Source organism: Simochromis diagramma, unplaced genomic scaffold (genome assembly GCF_900408965.1).
Source record: "Simochromis diagramma unplaced genomic scaffold, fSimDia1.1 OVJJ01000816.1, whole genome shotgun sequence".
NCBI classification, from domain to species: domain Eukaryota; kingdom Metazoa; phylum Chordata; class Actinopteri; order Cichliformes; family Cichlidae; genus Simochromis; species Simochromis diagramma.
In genome coordinates, this window is record NW_024386908.1 from 3,086,319 (window position 1) to 3,108,398 (window position 22,080).

Consider the following 22,080-nt stretch of genomic DNA (forward strand, 5'->3'; position numbering starts at 1 on the left):
AAACCTCTGGCATAACTAGGATCAGGGATGGGCAGCCATCTGCTGTTACTGGTTGAGCATGAGGGGAGGAAGACAGATGAGGATTGATTATTCAAGACCTCGTTTGTGACAAGAAGAATTTTAAAGTGAATTCTGGATTTAACAGGAAGCCAGTGAAAAGAAGCCGTTATGGGAGAATCATGCCGTCGCATTCTAGTACCTGTCAGTACTCGCTGCAGCATTTTGGATCAGCTGAAAGCTTTTCAGGGAGCTTTAAGGACATCCTGATAATAAAGAAATTACAGTATTCCAGCCAAGAAGTAATACATGCACAAACTAGTTTTCTAGTTTCTGTGAGACAGGATGTTTCTAATTTTAGATATATTGTGAAAATGTAATTATAGGCAATTATCGGCAATCACAGGGAGTAGAAAAGATGGATATAGCCACTGTGACAGCATCCACTGCTTAGTGGTTTTCAACAGTGCTATCGTGGTATTTTGTAACTGGACTTTACAGGAGAACAGCAGCCACCGCATTCTCATGTGACTGGCATGTTGTTGGCCAATGAGAACCCTGCTTTCTGAATAAATAATTACTGCTCTTTTGTTCCTTCTAATATAGCTCTAAATGTGTATATATACACCATACAGAATAATAGCCAGTGTATAAATATCGGCAAACTGGGATTTTCCCCAAAGCTTCAGTGTCAGTCAGGCTCCAACAGAGGGTGCAGTGAGTGTCTGAATACAAACAGGAGAATCCCAGAGCTGAAGCTGTTATCTTATTATCTTATTATCAACAAAATGAACTGTCATGTTCAAAAGTGATACATAAATGGGAAATAATGAGTCATGTTCCATGTTGCACAAGTACATAGTGAAAGGGGCTGTAGATGGACACACTAATGTAGCAGATAGACAGAGTACGTTGCATATACAACCAAAAAAATACATTTACTAAAGAAAATGCAGCCTGAATGCTGATAGCTAAATGGTTTGAGTTCATTTTTGTAATTGCTGAATCCTTGTTGAAAAGCTTGTTGAATGAGGTGAAATACACTGAATCATTCACCTGAAAGCCAAAGTGCAGAACTGTTGAAAACTGACGTTCACCCAGAAGAAGTTCTTTCAAATTTGGAAAGTTGCTGAACGTCTTTAGAACAACTGACTAATGACCCAAAAAAGTTAGAATGAATATTGAAAGCTCATATTCTTCATAAAATTATGTATTTTAAATGTCTAAACTCAAGAATCAGAACATTTGCAGAATATGTGCTCTGTGTGTGTCTGTATGTGAGTATCACAGAGTGAGTGACATACAGAGAAAGAGGGGAACTGGCATCAAATGAACAGGGAAAATAGTTTTTAATCATTAAAGATTTTGTGGGTTTTACTTTAAGAATAATTGTGTGTTAGTGTTTAGACAAAGTATATACATACAACAGCTCTCAGTTGGACTGGAGTAAATACAGAGATACTGTTGCTCTGTGGCAAAACCCTGTTAAATCTGCCGCGATGCACCTGCTGAAAAACTGCTTCTAAAAGTCCACGTTTTGAGGGTAAAATAATGACTGTAGACCAAAAACTGTGGACAAAGCAGCTTCTTACTGAAACAGCCAACATTTCATCCCATTGACACCCATTATAAACTCTGAAACGGGTGGGGGGGGGCATTAAACTTAAACTGGAACTGAAGAAAAACTATAAAAGACATTGAAAAGATAAATCCAAGCCAAATAGTTCAATGTCTTGGCTTATTTTACAGTTTAAAAGGTGTCTGTAGGTCAATGTGTGTGGAAGTAGAGTTGAAAGAGGAGTAAGTTGAATGAGGATTTGAAAAGTCTCCATATTGACATACATGATCAATTTTTGTTGAATACAAACCTTCAGAATTACAGTTCACGGGTGTAATAATAACAATTCACCAGTAGATGGCAACGTGGCCAAGTTCAATTTTGTGCCCTATAACGTCATCTAATTATTACACACAGACAGAAGAGGCCAGGTTTATATTAAGTGGAAGTTTAAAATCGCTTCACATCGCCATGTTTAGGGTTTCAAGGACTGCAGGCCATGCATATATTCTGGAGTTTTTAGTGATATGTCACTATAAAGTCAGTTTCACTGAGCTGACAGTCGACACAAGTGTGTTATTATTATTATTATTACTTTTATTATTGCTGGTGTGTGAGGTTGCCCCCTGCCTGGATTGGTACGGCTCTCCTGGGGGGAGGAGCTTGGTTACGTCCAGGGCAATCACACGCCAGGCGGATCCCGGCTCCTCCACACTCACACGGCGCGCTCCACCCGGGCCGGAGGAAGCGACGATGCCTCCCAGGAGGTGACCACGGCTGAATCTTTAGCCACATTTCCCTGAACATGGAATCCAAATCTATTCATATAGAATAGATTGAGCCTTTAAAATGGGGTTTATTTCCAAGCCGGCGACGAGGTGAGGCGAAAGCGGCGGCCGCGGTGGAAGCCCAAGATAGAAAGCGCTTTATTGAGAGGAGCAGGGAGGGAGGGAGACCGCGACGCTCTCCCGTCTAAGAGGATAAAGGGAAAAGGAAAAAAAAGCGAAACTGAGCTATATTTAAGCGGGCTGTTTCGGGCCAGCCTCCCGTGCCACCATGAGCAGCAGCAGCGGGCCGGATGAGAGCTCGGTGCGCGTCGCCCTGAGGTAAGGATGCAGACGCCTCTCCTGAGATGCTCTCGTGTTACACCTGCTCGGGACCATGCACATGTTACTCCTGCTTTTATTTTGACTGGGCTCTCCTAAAACAACAATACTCCTTTACTAAACCTGCTTTTATTTTGAAGCTGGCTGGCAGGAGCTGCTGCAGTTTTCTTGCATGGTGTGCAAAGCAAATATAGCTCTCGATTACATGAGCTGCTCTTGTTAATACCTGCATGCTTTGTACTGGATTTATGAATGAGGATGCCATATGTGTCTGAGGGATTAGGCCTTCCGCTTCTTCCCTTGAAGACTGCACCTGTAGTAAGAGTGAGCCACACGATTTCAAAGGATGCATTCACTTCTCAGAAATGCAGGTGCATTTGAGCCCCTTGCAGTCACTCATTGTGATATTTCGCCTTGCTTTTGTGCGTTACTCCGTGTGTGTGCGCGCGCATTCGCTGTATCATGCTGCTCTGACCCTTGTCCCTGAGGCCAGTCCAGTCCTGTCACTTACACAGCACACACACTGAGATAGCCGCCATCTGGCCACAATGCAACAAATCAATAAAGACACCAGTATAATGTTGGAAGCCACTTGCATGGGAATGTGTGTCTGTGTGCTTGGATTAAAAACCTGAACTGTCATGTGATCTCGTTGGAGGAGAGGACAAAAAGCTCCCGTCCCTCTCACGTTTCTCCTCGTCCCTCTCGCTCCTTGTTGTGCATTCAGACTTTGACCCAGAACTCTTGTTTACTGAGCCAGCTCAGTTTACAAGCTCTCTCTCTCTTCTTCATGGATAATAAATAATCTGTCTCTGTCTGTACACCCTCACCCCACCTCACCCCCCAATCACATGCTCTGCTGCTCTCTTTAATAATAAGATTCAATTCATATTGGAACATTGCATTTGTCTGGCTTCCTGTCTTAGCTTAATGTGAACACACAAAACAGCCTGAGCCTCATACGCAGGCTGTTTGATGTGTGGCAAATAAAGATCTGCATGTTTTTGTCCTACCTGCTTTTGTATCTTGTTAGAAAGGTCAGGTGCAGTAATTATTTAAAGAGCCTTTGTTGTGTTTGTTGGTCTGTTGTCCTATTGAAGGTCAGACAAAAAGGCTTTTCATTGGTTTAGGTTTTCATCTATAAGTTTGTTCATGATTTGTTTGATTTTCTTTGACGTAAGTAACCTCTATTCTCACGAAGAATGCTTTGGGCACACATATTTGTCTCTTCTTATGTATTTGGTTGGATGAATTTAGAGGCATGTTTCATTTTTCTCAGTGTAGGCCTAAGTACATGAACACAACTTTAGTTAAGTTCAAAACTAGACTAAATTGCACTTGGGTGGGGGGGTATCCTAGTATTGTGAGTCTGAATTGTAAGTGTGAGAAGAGCGACATGCTATTTTGATGAACTTATAAAAGGTCTAATACAACACTGAGCTTAAACATGACGTTTTATGTTGGCCTAATATTTTTACTTAAACCATAAGTCTGATGACCATATGGCACAGATGTCGAACTCGAGGCCTTGAGGGCCGGAGTCCTGCACGTTTTAGATGTGTCCTTGATCCAACACAGCTGATTTAAATGGCTAAATGACCTCCTTGACATGTCTTGAAGTTCTCCAGAAGCCTGGTAATGAACTAATCATTTGATTCAGGTGTGTTGACCTAGGGTGATAGCTAAAACCTGCAGGACACTGGCCCTCAAGGCCTGGAGTTCGACACCCCTGCCATATGGGTTATGAAAGTGGCTAACTCTTCATGAATTACAACCCAGCCCTTTAGTTAGAATCAGCTCCGTGGAACATTTTATTATTTGGATTTACTGTGTTTTTCTTGGCACTGTTGCCTTTCAGAGCAGTGGGGTAATTTTAACTAAACTGATAATAATCCAGCTACATGCTATGTGTCTAGCACCAAACAGCTAGTAAATCATGTTTACTAGCTAGCTGCTAACTTGTGTGTCCACAAACAGCCAAAAGACAAGTTGCTAGCTAGTTAATATGCTAGTAGGATTCAGCAATAATATCAGAGGACCGTTCAACAAGAGCTCTGTTCACCAATCCCACACCAAACAGCCAACAAGGAGTATTAGCAGCCAGCTAGTTAACACAGTGGAATATTAAGCAAGTTCCAGACAGGATTTTTGTGTTCACCAAAGCAGAACTGAAAGGGCAATGAATCTTCCTTAGCTAACGACTTATTACATAGTGTAATCTTCACTTCACTGCAGTACCAACACGGGGAGACAATATATTTAAAGCTAAGGAAGACCAGGGAGACCAAGGAAGGTATAAGGTACATTCCAACGTCGTTCTACGCCTGGAACGATTAAGCCAGGTGGCTAATGTGTATTTACATGTAAAAGTGTTACTAATGTCTCTTTAAATGCTGTCCCACAATTATTTTTATGTTGGGTTGAAATAAAATATCTCCCTCTGCTGGTACTGCAAGTTACTGCAACTTCTTCATCTGTGTCCATTACACCAGCAGTCCCCAACCCCCGCGCCAGGTGTGAAATTGATGTGTTTGTTTTTTTTTACCGGGGGGGGGGGGGGTTTCATTGTTTTTATTGTTAACTCCGTTCCCCTGGGTCTTTTCCCGAGTGCTATGAATAAATCTTCTTTTTTTTTTTTTGGGTACTGGTACTGGTTTTATTTTGTTGCATTTATCCGCGACACCTTAAAGGCCAGTCCGTAAAAATATGGTTGGATATAAACCGGTCCATGGTGCAAAAAAGGTTGGGGACCGCTGCATTACACGGCGTCTATTGTCAACGCGTTCTCACTCCCAAAGCGTAACATTTTACGCTAGGTGACAAATCGTTGGTATATTACGCTTCCAGGAACCCAACATGTTCCTATATTATGAGATCGGAAAAATGAGAACCGTTTGGAATCAATCTACACATGTACGTTCATTTTACTTAGCTAGTGTTTTCCAAAGCGATTTAACTTCATTAAAGTTGTGGTTAATGTTAGGGAAAAGGTTATGGTTAGGGCTGGAATACAGGGCTGGAACGTGTATTACCGCGAGAGCATCATTCTACTGGATTTCATCCATAACCCGGTGCGAAAGGTGACCTTCCGCGTTCCTCAGGAATGCTGCTGGACTTGACAAATTGTCAGTATATTACGCCTCAGGAGTGGGCTGGGAATAGGGCTGTGCGATATGACCAAAATCTCATATTCCGATATAAGACATCTATCGTCCCGATAATGAAGGCACTACAACTAATCTGTAGTGCCTTTTCACTGTGCAGTACTTTTTGTTAATAACCAACGGTGCAATAGACTTCAGTACTTGAAATGTGCAATTCTCTTGTATTCTTATTCCTATTTATTCTATTTATCCCTTTTGTATACTCTTTATTTATATATGTCTCTGTATTTATTAGGGGTGCAACGATACACAAAATTCACGGTTCGGTTCGGTTCGATACTTTGGTGTCACGGTTCGATATTTTTTCGATACAAAAAAAATGTTCATGCCTTTTTAATTTGTCATTTATTAAAATTATAAATATATATTTTAACTCAAAAGTACAGTTTTTAAATTTAACCCTAACCCTTGTGCGTGTTTTTTATTTTGACAGCAAATGCGCACCTGCGGACCACTTATGTGCAGCCCTGGTTATTTAGCTTGTCACATTGCAGCCACAGAAATTCTTTTGTCCATGAAACCATAAAGCTGCACTTTCTTTTTGCCTTATAGTCTGATTTGTCATAACTTCTCCGTTTTGTGGTAAGCTTTTCTTTGGCTGTCACTTCTTCACCCTGACCTGTCTTATTTGGCTCAGCACAACTAAAATATATATCCTGCTGGTTTTACACACGGACTCACATAAGCTCAGCGATTCTCTGCGCGATCAACCTCTCACATGTTTAAGCTTGCTGCGGGAGATTTCACTTGTCATGTTTGCATAGTAAGCTAACGATTAATAAGACGATGTCAGAGGAATTGGTGCACAAATTATCATCACTCACCAATCAGTACTGTCGCTCTCTATACACAGTTCACACGATTGTAAAGTGAAAGCAAAAAACAAGCGCAAATTCAAACGCGATTTCAATATGTCACATATTGACAGTGGCTCAATCACTCATCTTTGGAAAAGAGAGTTTATTACAGAGAAATGTCTCTTTCCAAAATAAAAGCTATACTATCCGCTTCTTCTGGGCTATATTCTCAGCAGCATAAGGAGAATCATGTGCTAACAGCTGTCTAAATGACTCGGCTAAAGTTAGTAGCATGCTTGTTGTTTTTGTCTTTGCACTAGGATGATGTCGGCGTAAATGTGCAGTCATATTCGTTGTGTTCCCACTAGTGCTTTCAGGTTAATCTCGTTGAAATGACCTTAACGCCACAACACGGCAAATCTCCGTTAACGAGCTACCGCCGATCGCCCTGTGCATGGGGCTAGACGGCCAACACGTTAACGAGCTAACTGCGCTAACACACTAGTTCCCACCCATGTAATTGAGCATTGCATGGCACATCCAACATACTGTTTTACTTTAGTCCATGACTCGCTTACCTTCAGGGTCATACGTCACATGAAAACCAAAATAATTCCAAACGCCAGATCTGAATGTTGCAAGTAGAGCTTAACTTCTGTCTTGCTAGCTTGCCCTGCGCTCTTCCTTCTGACTATGCTGTCTGTGTTGAGCGCTCAGTGGATCTGCGCTCGACAGTGCAGCCTAGGCGGAGTAGTCGAACGCAGATTCACTGAGCGCTCAACACAGACAGCATCGTCAGAAGGAAAGTTGATAAAATAAATTACAAATGTTGTATTGTTCGATACATATGCGTACCGAACCGAAAGCACTGTATCGAACGGTTCAATATCGATACGAATATCGTTGCACCCCTAGTATTTATATATGTGTATATATGTTAGTTCTATCTTATCTTATATAAATCACAAAAATGTAACATTTTCTGTAAATTCTGTGAATCTCGGGCAGCTCGACATGCGTGAAGTGTTTCCAGCTGGGTGTCGTGTACCTGTAGTCGAGTGTTTTAACCGATGCGTGAAACGATACATTTTTTTAGACATAAGTTGTAAAGGCCGCCGTTTTCTTTGTGAGTATTTATTACACGGCGTGCTGCGGGGAAAAGCCTGTTCTAACGTTTGAGTCTAAGGTTTATTTTTTAGCACCTGGCGGCTCTTTTTGCTTCTCATCCGTAAACACTCTGCATCCTCTTTCACATGATTCAGTTTATTTTGAAAAGTCTCAACAGGATCTTGAGCTTTATTGTGAAAGGTTTATGTGGAAAATAAACAAGCGGACACACGATGATTTTACAGTCGTTGTTGCTAACGACAACGCATAAAAACAGGCACTTGTCCGTCCGTAGTGTGGTTATATTAAATATAAGAGAAAGAGAGAACTTTAAGTAATTAATATAGCCACTACAGTGACCATGAAAACGATGAAAAAATATTGCCGTAAACAGTTTATTTTGCGACACCACGAAACAAACGATAGCGTAAAATGAAACTATAGACGTTTTTATATCGTCATCTGATACATATCGTTATATCGAACAGCCCTAGCTGGGAATGGGCTGCTATTGTACACTTTGGCATTATACTGGGTTGCAAATGTTTAGCTAATCCTCGGCCTCCTTTAGTAGTAATGATAAAAATAATAATTGTAGTCTGTTTGTTGCTTTAGAAGCCAGACTCAGTTAATTGGCGATCTGGCTCGGCACCCTTGAAATTCCTGCAGCTACTTTATAATATAAACTGCTTTGAAGGGACTGTTGTGATGTGGCAATGTAGAAATTGTAAGAATTATTTATTTTTTGGCAGCCAGAGTAATTACTGAATATGAATACATATGTTAGACTTCAAAAACGTACAGTGCAGCAGTTGAACTGAGCTCTTAGTAGGCAGATGTGCAAATTTACTGTACTTTTCCCAAGAATGAAAATCCACTGTTAATGCTAAACATAACTCTCAGCAAGTCGCTCAGCCTCGTGTTTCTTTTGCTAATCGTGTTATTGTCATGTGGCTGCCTCACACCTAGCTGTTAAAACAACATGAAGACGAGACAGAAGAAACAAAAACTCCAACTTAAAAAAGCTTTGAATTTCCTGTGATAACCAATATGAACGAAATACAAATTGTCATTATAAAGTCTGCATACTTTTCTTAAGTTGTCACACCTGTTTCTTTTTTTGTGTTGCTGATTAACACGAAACCTTTAGAAAATGTCCCATCTTTGAGTAATTTTCACAGACAGTCACTTGCAGGTCACACCTGAACGGCTCATTTCACGTCTTTGAACGTTCAACCACAGCTTCGCGTTGATGTTTTCAGCTCATTAATCGCCGTGGCAACATTCTAATTATTTTGAAATGTTGTGGTGAACTGTGATTCTTACCTCTGAAACATTTTGACTGCCAGCTTTCTCCCAGCTCCTGTAACAGTCTAGTTAGCTTCATCTGTGTGTCTCCAGTAATCAGCCAGCAGGTTGCCAACCTCTACCTGCCTCAGCCTGCGTAGCTAATGCTGTCTGTGAGCGAGCGCCTAATCCCCCGTCCCATATGGTCCAAAGTGATGAAATGCACTTTTATCATCTCTTCTTTTTTCTTTTTTTGAGTGGTAACAGAAAAGAACAAGAAAGAAAGACATCTGGAGATCTAACAGAAGGACGGCATAACAGGGTGTTCTTGTGTCTCCTTGATTTATTACTGGAAAGATGATATAACATAAAAATCAATTTGTTCTTTAAAAGAGAATGTGCTTTCTTGATGGATCTTAAGATGTGTTTGCTGTTCTTTCCTTTGTGGTTTTAAAAAAATTTTTTCCACACCTGACAGCATACAGATGGGGCACTTCAGTGGTACAATGTTGGGTGATTTAGCAAACACAAAGTGTTTACTGGCCTATCCCCATGTGTAAGATCTATCTTCTTATGTAACAGCCCATCTGTGTGTGCATGTTTGGGCACAATGGTGCACAAAAAATCATGCAAAACCTTAATGATTTATCTGAGAAATAATTGATGTTACAAAGTCAGCCCGAAGGAGCCGGCCAAGAGATCTAATTAGATTGTCGATGTCCTCGAGGCGCAGCTTTAAAAATTCAAAGCCTACAGGCAGAAGTGGTGAGCAGTGAGGTTTCAGGTTTCGTAGTTACTTTGGAATCCACAGCAGATAGCTTTTTCTCATTAATTAGATGGGCTTGAGTGAATACTTTAAAATAATGTACTTATTTTGAATGCACCAAGAAGCTATATAAACTTAGGCAGCACCTATTGAGCCAACAGTTTGGACAAAATACAGCCATAACCTTAAAACTTCTAACAGGTAACGTGAGTAACTTTGACCTTCTCGTTACTCGTAATACACGCCTTATTCCAGTAAATAAGCAACAGTCAGCTGCCTCTCCAGTCTTTACAGTTTCTCTGTCAGTGGACTCCAACTTTAACTTCCAAAAGCAGCAGCATCATGCAGCCCCACTGATTTTGGTAAAGCAGCACATAAACCAGTTCTAAAGAAGAAGGGGCTGCCATAGCCAACTGTAGTCCATCTGCAGTGGATCTGGAGTCTGTCCCACCATGGGAGGAGAGACTTTCTGGGGATTGACCGCAAGTGGATTGTTCAGTGATGGAAAATTAAAAAAAAATCTAACTGCAGTCATAAATCATCCCGCTCTATTAAAGTCTGTGTGTGGGAAACAGTGCAACGTCACCCACCACCCCGCAGAAACTGCTCAGAAATAAGAGTAAAATGTGTTAAGATGGCCTTCAAATATTTCAAATCCCAATCTGATAGTGCATCATTAGAATGCACTGAAACAAGCCACATCCAGTGGCTTTAACCCACCTGAAGGAATGGATCAGAGCTGCTTTGGTGGATGAGCAGGACGTTTTTAATATTTGGTAGGTGATGTTAATGTTGTCGCTGATGATTGCATATGTGATGTCCATTTAACCTAGTAGAAATGCCAAAACTATGCTTTAAAACAGTGCATCTTGTCCATGAGTTGGTTACTTACTTGGTTACAAAAAAACCCAACAAAAATGTAGCCATGTTATCAAAATCTAGTTTTTATTAAATGAGTTAATGAAGGATAAGCGAATGGATGGATGGATGGAGTTAATGTTAGTGCAAAGATGATGTAAGACCATCGTGCTAGATTAGATCACCACAAATATTCTCTTTCAGTCACTGACCTTCCTCGCAGCAGCCATTATGACCTGGAGTAGGAGACAAACACAGGTGTGACTAATCACATTAATAAAGGCTCAGTGCTCATGTGGAACAGGACCCCCATTAATGTGATTCATAACACCTGCGTCCATCATGGCAGTAGGGTTTCTGTCAAAAAGATCTAGTATAGAAATTCCTCATGGTTTTTACTCTACGCTGTAGTCAGGTGGCGTGTGCTCTGACTGTACTCAACATAGACAGGACATTGAAAAAGCATAGGTACCAAATAAAGTTTCTATGTTATAACAACAATAAAAACAAGTATTGTTAGAAACCAGCACCCAGCTGCTTTTTCCAGATTGTCTGACGCCTACTGGCTCCTCCTCTTTGACCTTTGTGGATTATGTTTGAGGGCAAAGGCCCGTGCGTCCGCTGCGGTGAACCAAAACCTCCCTGTGTGTGTGTGTGTGTGTGTGTGTGTGTGTGTGTGTGTGTGTGTGTGTGTGTGTGTGTGTGCGCCTCCTCTGACCGGCATCCATCCAAGCGTTTTCACGATAAATATTCATGAATCAACTCAAGTGAACTGAGACACAAAGAGAAGCATGCTGCAAGCCATCTGCCAGCTTCTGTCATGTGATCATGTTGTTACTGATATTCAATAAGTTCTGTCTAAATAGCGCAGAGGTTAGTTCAGTATAGATTTTTCCTAATATTAGTATTTATTTGTTTTCAAAACTGTCCTGCTTGTTTCATGCTTGCTGTGTTTGTGTTGCCTTCTTGAATTTCCGCGTGACTCCCACATGTGCCATTATGGGCCGAACTGTCCTTGTCAAAATGGAATGTTTTTATTAAGCCGGTATCAGTGCTGGAGGCGTGTGTGTGTGTGTGTGTGTGTGTGTGTGTGTGTGTGTGTGTGTGTGTGTGTGTGCTGATATGCCCTCCCTGGCTGCCTCTCAAGGTGATAACCACCATCCTCTTCCACCTTTCCCTCTTTCCTGCCCGGCGATCTTTGACCCAGGAAGCTGTCAGAACTTTCATCCGTGACCCCGTCACATTTTTCCTTTGGCAGCCTGCGTGGATTCATGTTAGCTGTTACCATGACAACCTTGGGTCCTTTCACGTGTAGGGGTGTGCAGCGATGCCCCTGTTACTGGACTGCCACAGATCTAAGGGCAGCTTGAGGGAGGGAAACTAAAAGCCTGAGTCAGCAGAATGCCCTCTTTTTTTTCTTCTTTCCTACTCGGTCTTTTCCGACACCCCCCACCACCACCACCATTGTCTGGTGTTGTTTCCACACCAGATTCCAGAGAAAAGAATGATTAAAGGTGGGCTTCAAACAATACTTCTTTATTGGCTTCTGTAGAACACCAAGTGCAAAATGACACGAATGCATCGTTCACTGAGAAAGAATGGAAATTCCCAAGATCTTTTTTCTTTTTTGTCTGAGGTGGGGGAAAACTGTGGAGCACATATCATCTTGCAAAGCATACTAGAGATGCATGTTTCTTACTGTACTGCGATAAATTATCAGCTGGATCCTTTGACAGTGATAATCTATTTTAAACAAGATATTAAAATAGAGAAAGGCAAACAAATGTTTACCCTGACAATGCCAAATGTGAGGGTTAAGAGCTTTACAAACATTCACTACCAGAAGGACAGAACGGCATTTGTACGAAAGTTATGACCTCATTTTGGTGTTTTGATGACAAAGAAGGACAGTATATCCATCCAAAATCTCTCAAGGGGTTGACTTTGAGTTAAAATCTCACCCCTGCAAAGGCCGTGCGATTCACATCATTTTCGTACACTTTGAGCAATTCTGTGACCCTGTGTATGGGGGTACTACTACCTTGGAAAAGTCTATCCTCATGAGGATAGAAATAATTTAACTCTTTGTACTGACCATAATCTGTAAAGGTAGTAGACCCAAACTGTGCCAAAAAAGCTCCTGGATGGATGGCTGGATAGATGTCCTTCTGGTGTATGGTATTCTTGTAGTTACATGTAACTGCACCTTCAATTTTAATGCTTTACAGCTGTTTCAAAAGATGTTTAAATTCAACCCAGATTATCGGCTTTAACTTGGAGGGTTTTTTGGATGTAACCTGTCCATTTCATCTGTGCACACGTCCCACATTTTAACAATGAATTTCTTGTACAGATGAATCTCTCGACTGACTCTTTGACTCTCTCGGCACACTGAAGAGTGTGACCCAATGAATTGGCTCTAGATCTCAAGACGAGCTGCTAGACAATAGAGGCTGTTACTAAAAATGCAGCCGTGCTGTGTTGTGGTGAGTTAAAGCAGTAGCTGCTCGTTGTGGCTGGAGGGTTCGCTCTGTACTTAGGATCTACTTTCTCTCCTTGTGTCATTTCTGTACCTCCTTGTTCTTCCCTTTGCCCAAGGCTACTAGGAACATATTACACAAGCTAGTCTATACACACACACACACACACACACACACACACACACACACACACACACACACACACACACACACAAATAACGGAAAAACACAACTTGTGCACCTGCTGGCTTAAAGAGGCGTACAGTGTGCGTGTTGTTATATAAGGTAGTCATTATGCTGTACTTGAAGGTGTTCTTGATGCACACTTGCACACGTTTAAAAGAATGTAAATTAGAGCCGCACTACAGTTATGTTTCCTTTTTAGAGCGCGGAAGAATAGAGTTTCGGTGTTTACCTCCCAACAGAGAACTTTGGCTCGAAGAAAGTTGGGAAGTGTCACTGAAATCTGAGTGTTTGCAGTTCCCTTGTCTCAGTTACATTAGCATCAAATGACAAGGTAGACCTTGTGCGTGAGATTGTATGCACCAGTGAGTGGTGTGCATGTGTTACTGTGACTTGCTTATAGCCTCATTATCCACTATTGGGTAGCATCTCTCTCTTCAATCTGCAGTTACAGCACTTCAAAAAACTACAGTCAACTCAGATCAACAACTTACGGACAACTTCAACTGTTTCACCCGAGTTTTTACAGAGGATTTCTTTTTAATTTGAGGTGTCTAGAAAAAGAACAAAGAACAAAAAATGATTACAAGTAGCCAAAACTCTGCTTTCACTTGTAAACTCAGTTTTGAAACCAAATTTCACACCCTAGGTTTATGCCATAGTAGCTTTAGTCTGTAATTTTCTCAGTTGCACAAAAAATGCAGCTCACAAACTTAATTATCTAAACTTTGAATAATGTGTTACTTACTTACTTACTTACTTACTTACTTACTTACTTACTTAATTACAAAAACCTAGCTCACTACAGACATATAGTTAGGCTTTTATTCTTTTACCAGGTGGACACTTTTTACATTTGTACATGTGCTATGTTTGACAGTGTTACATTTACTTTGGGTAATTTTCCCAGTTCGGTTAAATTATTCCTAATAAGATGATTAGACTCTACTAGCATTAAATTAGAACATATTTTTTATGTCATAAAGTAAATTTGGACCTGGGATATGTCAGTTGATGAATAGCTCATTTGTAATACTTTTGTATTTTAAAGAATAGAGTGATAGTCTATTCTTTAAAATACAAAAGTATTTTTTTTCCACTGTTCAACATTTCAGGTTTTTATTTCAAAACTTTGGAGTTACTGTCTGAGTTATTTTGAGTTACATATCTCATAATTTTGACTTCCTAAGTGTCTCGCAATTGCTACAACTGGCTAGCCGGCTTGGTTAGCAAAGTGCATTCATAATTCATTGTTATCAGTCTTGGGGTTGACCCTCAAAAAAAGCAACTTATTATACAATACTTTTCTGAAAAATAATGCCTTAAGTTACCTCATTAAACTCTAACAAAAGTATCTCATTACACTAGTTGTTATATTACTTTTGTATTTCGTATTTCTTTGTGAAATGACCTGAAACACATTGCTACATAATTACCGGTCAACAGTGTAAACCTGAGGCTTCAAATCCCTAAGGAGGACGCACACGGTCTTTCTTGTAGTTTTTAGATATGCCCATAAAACTGGCAACACAAAGAAGTCTCCACAGTGATTCTATTGTAGAAACATATACTCTTAAAGCTATGCACAGCTTAAACAGGTGAGTTCTATAAAAATTCACGTGCTATCTGTCATAAAGGGGGAACTTGGCAAGAGAAATTACTGCAGCTTCTTAAGCTGCCTCAAGTGGCCATGTGAGGAACTGCAGTTTTGCCAGTTGATGTTGCCTGGAGGCTTCTACTTGTATAATAATCAGTATGTGTTTGATTATAATAATCTGTAACTAATATACTAATATCACATGTAAAAAAAAAAAAAATAAAAAAAATAAAAAAAGTCAAACAAATATAAAATTTGGTTATACTCATTTTGAGTTAGCAGTCAGCACTGCTCATACCAACTAACTCCAAGTGTTTCGGGATCTAAAAATATATGACTGTGATGATGTGACTGTGACTCTGCTGGTTTCACTGTGAAATGTGGAGAAAAGAGTCGTGTCTGCTGCCCTTTGGCTCAGATGTGCCTTTCTGTTTTTGCTGAATCACTCAGCGCTCTCAGCTGTAAGTGGTGCTTAAAGCTAAAAATAAATCACACAGGATTAAATTAAGTAGGAATCAGATGTCGAGGTTTACTGTTAATGTTGATTTGTTAGTGATGATGCACAGGGAATGGCTCTAGGGAATTGAATTGATTTTCTTATTGGCAGGAATACTGATGTCAGCATTTGACTGGCTGTGTTTTAGGAAAGATGAGATAAGCAGCATGGTGGTCATGGTGTGACTCGCCTCCTTTTTATTAGTGTGTCATCGTTTCTTGTTGATTCCTTTTATCAGTCACAATAGCAGGTCTCAGTCAGTCTATAGTCAGGCTATATATATGAAGCCTGTGTTTTTGTGTGTGTTTGAGGAGTTCACTGTTTCTCAGGCTTTCCCCATAATCGCAATAATGAGAGTGAGAGCAGGAGCCTAGCAGGACTTGTCACATGGAGAGAGGCTGACAAATCCCCCCTGTGTGTTTGTGTGTGTGTGTGTGCGCGTGTGTGTGTTTGTTTGAATAGGTATGTGTGCATATAGGGTAGTGTGTCTGCCTTTCTCCTTTTCATCTCTTTAATGGTTCAGTGAACGCTGTCTCGGTCGCTAAATTCCCCTCATCAGTCAGTGACAGGCTGTGGCTTCTCTTATTGAACTGTGCTAAAAAGCTGCTCAGTTTTCTTCCATATCTTTAGTCAGACTTGATCTGCATAGTGATTTGATGAGTGAATTAGTAATGGATGTTACTATTTTTCAGCACATGCTCTTTTAATGTGTCTGATAGCAGTATACCTGAAGCTACAATAGCCACAAAGTGCAACTTTGAACAATAGCTTCCTTTGACAGCACCTTCTGGTGACTACACGGATGTTTTCAGGACTTTAGCAGAGTATGCTAGCACAGCTAGCATTTAGCTGTAGCGTAACTCCTAGGTAAAACTGGTCAATGGTAGTTTGCAATGGAGCATGCCCACATGTCTGCAAACACTTGCTAGCTACTATCTGAGCGGTAGTAAAACGTTTCGCAATACAAACCAGAAACTGAGGGTATTTACTTTGAAAGTAAAATTTGTGCTAACATTTTTCAAAAGAAGAAACGTTTACTTTGAAGACAAATGGTGTCCATTTCCAGTTTGTGTCTCGGTTTTTACTGCTCAGAGAGTAGCTGGCAAATGTTTGCAGACAAGGCGGCGTGTTCCATGTGAACTACGTCTGCTAGCGAACAGGACGTATTTGCAAAGTAATTTTTTCCCATGTGACTGGGGCTTTCACAATAATTGAAACGGTGACTGCCGTCAACCTCCAGCAACAGCTTACCAACCGGTTGGTGAATGCCTATTTTTCCTTCACTGGTTGCCAGATAGTCACTATGTGACTAGGGCATTAGTCACTTGAGACTACCAATATGGTGGCCAAGTTAATGTGACCTGGTTAGCGGTTATGTGACTGCAAAATCCTCAGTAGAAACTATTCTCACCTTTGTCCAAAAGCCAACAAGCTAAACAAGTGTACATATTAGTTCAGTGTGGCAGTGTGTATAAGTTAAATTACATAACGACTCGCAACCTACAAACTTTTAGCTGCACATGTTAATAGCGAGATAGGTAGCTAGCTTAGCCAAGCATAAAGAGTGAAATCTAGATTTAAAAAATTAATCTTTCTAAAAAAATTAGAGTCATATTAAACAAACATGTTTACTTTTTTCCAAATTGAGATTTTCAGTATGCATTTTGTCTTACAACTATTTGTTAATCTAACTGTAGAGCTCTAGTTTCACTATGAAAAAGTTATTTATGTTCCTCACAGAATTAAAATGAAAGGTAAAATCATAAGATGCACCTAAATTGTGTGTAAAAAGCTTTGAAAGTGTGTGTGTGTGTGTGTGTGTGTGTGTGTGTGTGTGTGTGTGTGTGTGTGTGTTAATGCATAAGCAGATAACTGAAATTTCCTGGAGAAACAGCCGTGCAGAGCATGAGTGTGCTGCTCTAAAAGGTGGATTAGTGCTCTAAGTCTGCACTGCGCTGAAGGGCAAACCTTTATTCAAACAGATGAAGAGTGTTTTGGGTTGAACCAGAGTGAAGGTTGCCAGATTATAATCACTGCTAAAGTCAGTCAGTCGCACTAATAATACACCAGCAGAACACACTTCACACCTCTCACTTCTGTTTATGTTTAGCTGAAATGCCCGATGCCAGAACTTGCATTAGTTGTGAGTATGCACACACCCAGTGACTACTCATAATAGAGGTGTATTTCATATAAACATTTAAAACTCATTTCTTTATACTTCTTAACATACCAAAGTAAAGTGTTGCGCCTTTTTGCCTTTTATTCTGCATAGCAAGTGTTGGAAACATTCCTCAGGTTTTGTTGATGCACATTTTTCAGCAGCACATCCATGACACCAGTCTCCCATTTCACTATATCCCAAAGGTGCTTTATTTGATTGTGATCTTGTGACTGTGGAGGCCATTTGAGTATAATGAACTCATTGTCATGTTTAAGGAGCGTTACACTGCTAGAAGCAGCCGTCAGAAGATGTGTCTTAAAGGCTTTAAGGTACTAATGCGTCCCAAACAAATAATCATCATACCACCACCACCAGCTTGAATCGTTAATAGCCCAGGATGGATTTATGCCCAATTCTGTCCCTACCACCTGAATGCTAGAGCAGAAATCAAGACTTATGAGACCAGGCAGCAGTTTTTCAGTCATCTGTTGTCCAATTTCAGTGAGCCTGTGCAAACTGTAGCCTCAATTTCCTGTTCTTAGCTGACAGGAGTGGCAGGTGGTGTGGTCTTCTGCTGCTGTAGCCCATCTGCTCAAAGTTTCAGTGTCATGTGTGTTCAGAGATGCTCTTCTGTATACCCTAGTTGCAATGAATGGTTATTTGAGTTACCGTTGCCTTCCTATCTGAGTGAACCAAAGTGATCACTCCCCTCCGACCTGCGGCATTAATGACATTAAGATTACCACATCTTAATTACCACATTCAGAATAATCTTTCTTTCTTATTGATGTTTGGATTGAACCTCAATGCACTGGGTTTCTGCCATGTGACTGACTGATTAAATGTTTTTGCTAACAACCAGTTCAACAGTGTACCTAAAAAATGTGCCCAGTCATTGTGTATTTAGATCATAGATGTAGTAGTGGTGTTACTCTTTGCATTTAAGTCTTAGAAGGCGAGAAAGTGTACAAGTGTACTTAACAAACGTGGGTGTTGGTAATACTGTAGTATCACTGGTTTCACTGACAGGATTTAACAGACTTCTGGCAATGAAAAGCAGTGCTTCATTGCCATTTAATCCAGAATTTTTTAAGCATAGCAAAATATGGCACAGTTTTTACTGGAATATTCTAGCTGTATTCTGTGAGCTACAAAAAAAACATGCCACACCCTCTGAATACATAAGTTGGTTTAGACACAGGCAGAAGCTCTTCTTTACCGAGCTTGTTTCACTGTTGTTGAAGTTACAGGCCAAAAGACTGTGGCCCGAGGGTGTGCCAGGTAGAGGGCTGAGCTGGTAACAGCGCTTACCGGCTCACATTAGTGCATTGCCTAGAGTGATGACTTGAGCCTATTTTCAAATATCTGTGTCTTGCTGTTTTTGGATAGTTGGCATACTGTAAAATGGAGATAGACTGGCATTATAGAGCATTTTTCTTGTCCCACTGAGCATTCAGAGGCATCCAAGCATGGCTTCATAGACCAACATGACCCAGAAAACATGAATTTATTCTATTAACTATTACTTGTTTGTCTAGCTATCATGCAGCTCACCAGCTGCTCCCAAAATAAAGTATGACACTTTTACTATTTAAATATAAGCTGAGACTGCAGTCTGTGCTTTTGGATCCAAACAGAACCGAGCTTACAAATCCTAGGCACATAAAATGACACGCTCGCCCTCCTGAACAGCGAGGGCAGTGCATTCAGTGTGTCGTTATTCATTTGCAGTGGTGCATCTTACTGTGACAAGAAAGAAAAAATGACAGGCTGAATGAGATCAGTATAAAGGTCTTGTTATGCAAAGATAGATAATGAGTTTGAGACGAGATGCACTGTGGGTGAAATTTCCATCTGTAGCCATCATGTCCAGTCTTTCCTGGCCCTTTGTTTTTCTTCATCTTTTCCTCAGACATTTATTTTCCTCTCTCTGCTCCATTTCTAAATGGAGGACCCCGGAGATGTCGTAACAAGCAACAAAACAAACAGTGCATCACTGCTTTGTTAAGGCGAACGTAATCAGATAGACTGGGCATTTATTCTAAATGGAGACTACATTTGTAGAGGCTTTTTTTGTCCCTCTTGGAGAAAACACTGATTTAATTATACTTAACTATATTAGAAAAAAATCCTTTTTTTTTTCTAAATGTGTTTGCTGTAGTTCATACTTTGTTACATTTTTCTTCCCAAACACTCAAAATGAACAATAACTGAGTGACTTAATGCCCTCACTGTAAGCTGCAATGAGTGCCTCTATTGTTACCCTGGATTACAGCTCTCTGACAAGTTTTGGGAAGCTAGCCAAAGGGGATTAATGCAGATTCACTCCTGTAATGCTCTCAGCCGTCGTGCCATTAAGTCACAGACTTCTCAGATGACCTGATAGTTACGTCATCTTCACCTGGAGCCACCTCTGATGTATGTAGTTTTTAAAAATATGCATTAACTTGACATTTTCTTATCAGCTTTGTGTCAACAAGCCTTGTAGTGTAGTTGTACACACACTTGTTAAACTGCCAGGTTTTTCTGATGTTAAAAAAATTAGATCACAATAAATCATTTCAAAAATTTTCTTACCTTTAATGTGACACTATAAGACAATAATAAGCTAGTTGTACGTGTGCGCACCCTTATGCTAAAACTGTGTTGAAGCACATTTTGATTTAATTGCAGCATTCAGTCTTGTTGGGTAGGAGCGCATGTCTTGCACACAGCCCTCTTTAGCTCACAGATTTTGTACTGGATTTAGGTCTGGGCCCTGCTGGGTCATTCCAAAACTTTAATTTTCTTTTTTTCCGGTGAAGCCATTTATTTGTTGATTTGGATGTATGCTTGGGATTTCAGATCAAAAGTTTAGTATTTGACTAAAACCACAGTTCCAGCAAAAGAAAAGCAGCCCCAAAGCATGATGTTGCCACCACCATGCTTCACCAACCCTGCATCCCTACCCCACAGACCAGACATGTGGAGACTGTTAGTTTTTTAGTGTGTAGTACACAACCAGTTCTTGCCTGAAAGTAGGGCTGGGCTATATCATACCGTTCACGGTAATACCGGTGTAATGTTGGGCAACGATAAGAAAATGAAATATCGCGATAGAATATGGGTAAAATGCGCATGCGCAGTGCCTTTGTTTACGTACGCACATGGTGGCGACGCAGAATGAGAAAAGCAAAAGCGGATCGTTGAATGAAACGGATGAACCAGAACTGGTTTGTAAAAATGCTGCAACTTCAGTGGTGTGGAACTGGTTTAGCTTTCGTCCGTCAGATACACAACAAAGCACTATTTTTGGTAGAGCATGCTAGCGGGCCATCGTTATTACTGTGTTGTTTGGAAAATACGGCACACTTAAAATCAATCCTTTGCTTTTTCTGAAAATCGACAGTGTCCCTTATAATCCCGTGTGCCTTATGTATGAATTCTGGTTGTGTTTACTGACCTCGAAACGATTTTATGTACACGGCGCTCGAGAATCTGTCAAATGTTTCGGTACGACTTTGCTAAGCTACGAACCCGCACCGCTTGATGGATTGTTGGAGCATTAAGGCTATCGTAGGCAGGAGCCTCGCGGAGTGATACGTACTGTGCTTCAACATAATATTACCGTATTGTGTGTGTATAAACTCTTTTTAAGTTTTGTGGATATTATACATGGTTATGCTGAGGATATGTCGGCCAATTTCCACTGGAAATGCCTTTTGGTTAAACTGTCAGCAAGGATTTGCATTTGCACTGTTACATTTTTATATAACTTTAATGGACTTAAAAAAGCTGCTTGTTTAAGTGAAAATACATAGATTTTTTTTTTTTTTTTTGCACTAATAAAGTTGAGGAGTTGTAAAGTATTTTGTCTAGTGTCAATTATATCATCAGTTATATCGTTATCGCAAATTTTCAAATGTATATCGTGATAAATATTTTTGGTCATATCGCCCTGCTCTACCTGAAAGTACTGGTTGGTACTGGTTCTGGTACTCTTTCAGTGGTGCTACAGGTCTGTTGGCAGCCTCCCTGACCGTCTTGTCTTTTCATTAACTACAGTGGTCCCTCGTTTATCGCGGGAGTTACGTTCTAAACATAACCTGCAATAGGTGAAATCCGTGAAGTAGCCAACTTTAGTTTTTACAATTATTATAGATGTTTTACGGCTTTAAAAGCTGTCACTACACACTTTGTACACTTTTCTCAGACAGGCATGAACATTTTCACACTTTGCGAGTGTTTAAACAGGAGAGAAAAGTTCAAACCTTGTAGAAAAATAAGTCCAGTATTATAGAATGAAACCAAAGATCAAACCCTGTTTTCAGGTCCAGAACATGGGAATAGAGCAGCTGTGAGAGAAATCAACATTAATGAATCAATGGTACGGAAGTAGAGGAAGCAAGAAGAATGAGTTAAGCAAAGTTTGAATTATCTGACTGTTTTGTTTCGCTTAATGCGCCTTATGGTCCGAAAAATACGGTAACTTCTACCTTCCTTTAGCATGTCCAGAAGTTCAACGTTTTGTGCGATGGTTA

General features: G+C 40.4%; 1 protein-coding gene and 1 long non-coding RNA gene across 2 annotated transcripts in view; one reads left to right on the plus strand and one right to left on the minus strand.

The window, feature by feature from the left end:
* Nucleotides 1–1,134: 1,134 nt before the first annotated feature.
* LOC120735587 lies at nt 1,135–21,715 on the minus strand. The gene is made up of 3 exons (XR_005696308.1): nt 21,600–21,715; nt 5,959–5,965; nt 1,135–1,145 (listed from the first exon to the last, which is right to left on the minus strand). It is a non-coding gene; the product is annotated as an uncharacterized LOC120735587 (long non-coding RNA).
* Nucleotides 2,248–22,080, plus strand: part of LOC120735583 (kinesin-like protein KIF21A) — a 42,178-nt gene continuing 22,345 nt past the window's right edge. Inside the window, exon 1 of the mRNA XM_040035017.1 lies at nt 2,248–2,661. Coding sequence (XP_039890951.1) covers nt 2,612–2,661 — 50 coding nt within the window. The 5' untranslated portion in view covers nt 2,248–2,611. The remainder of the gene's footprint in view (nt 2,662–22,080) is intronic.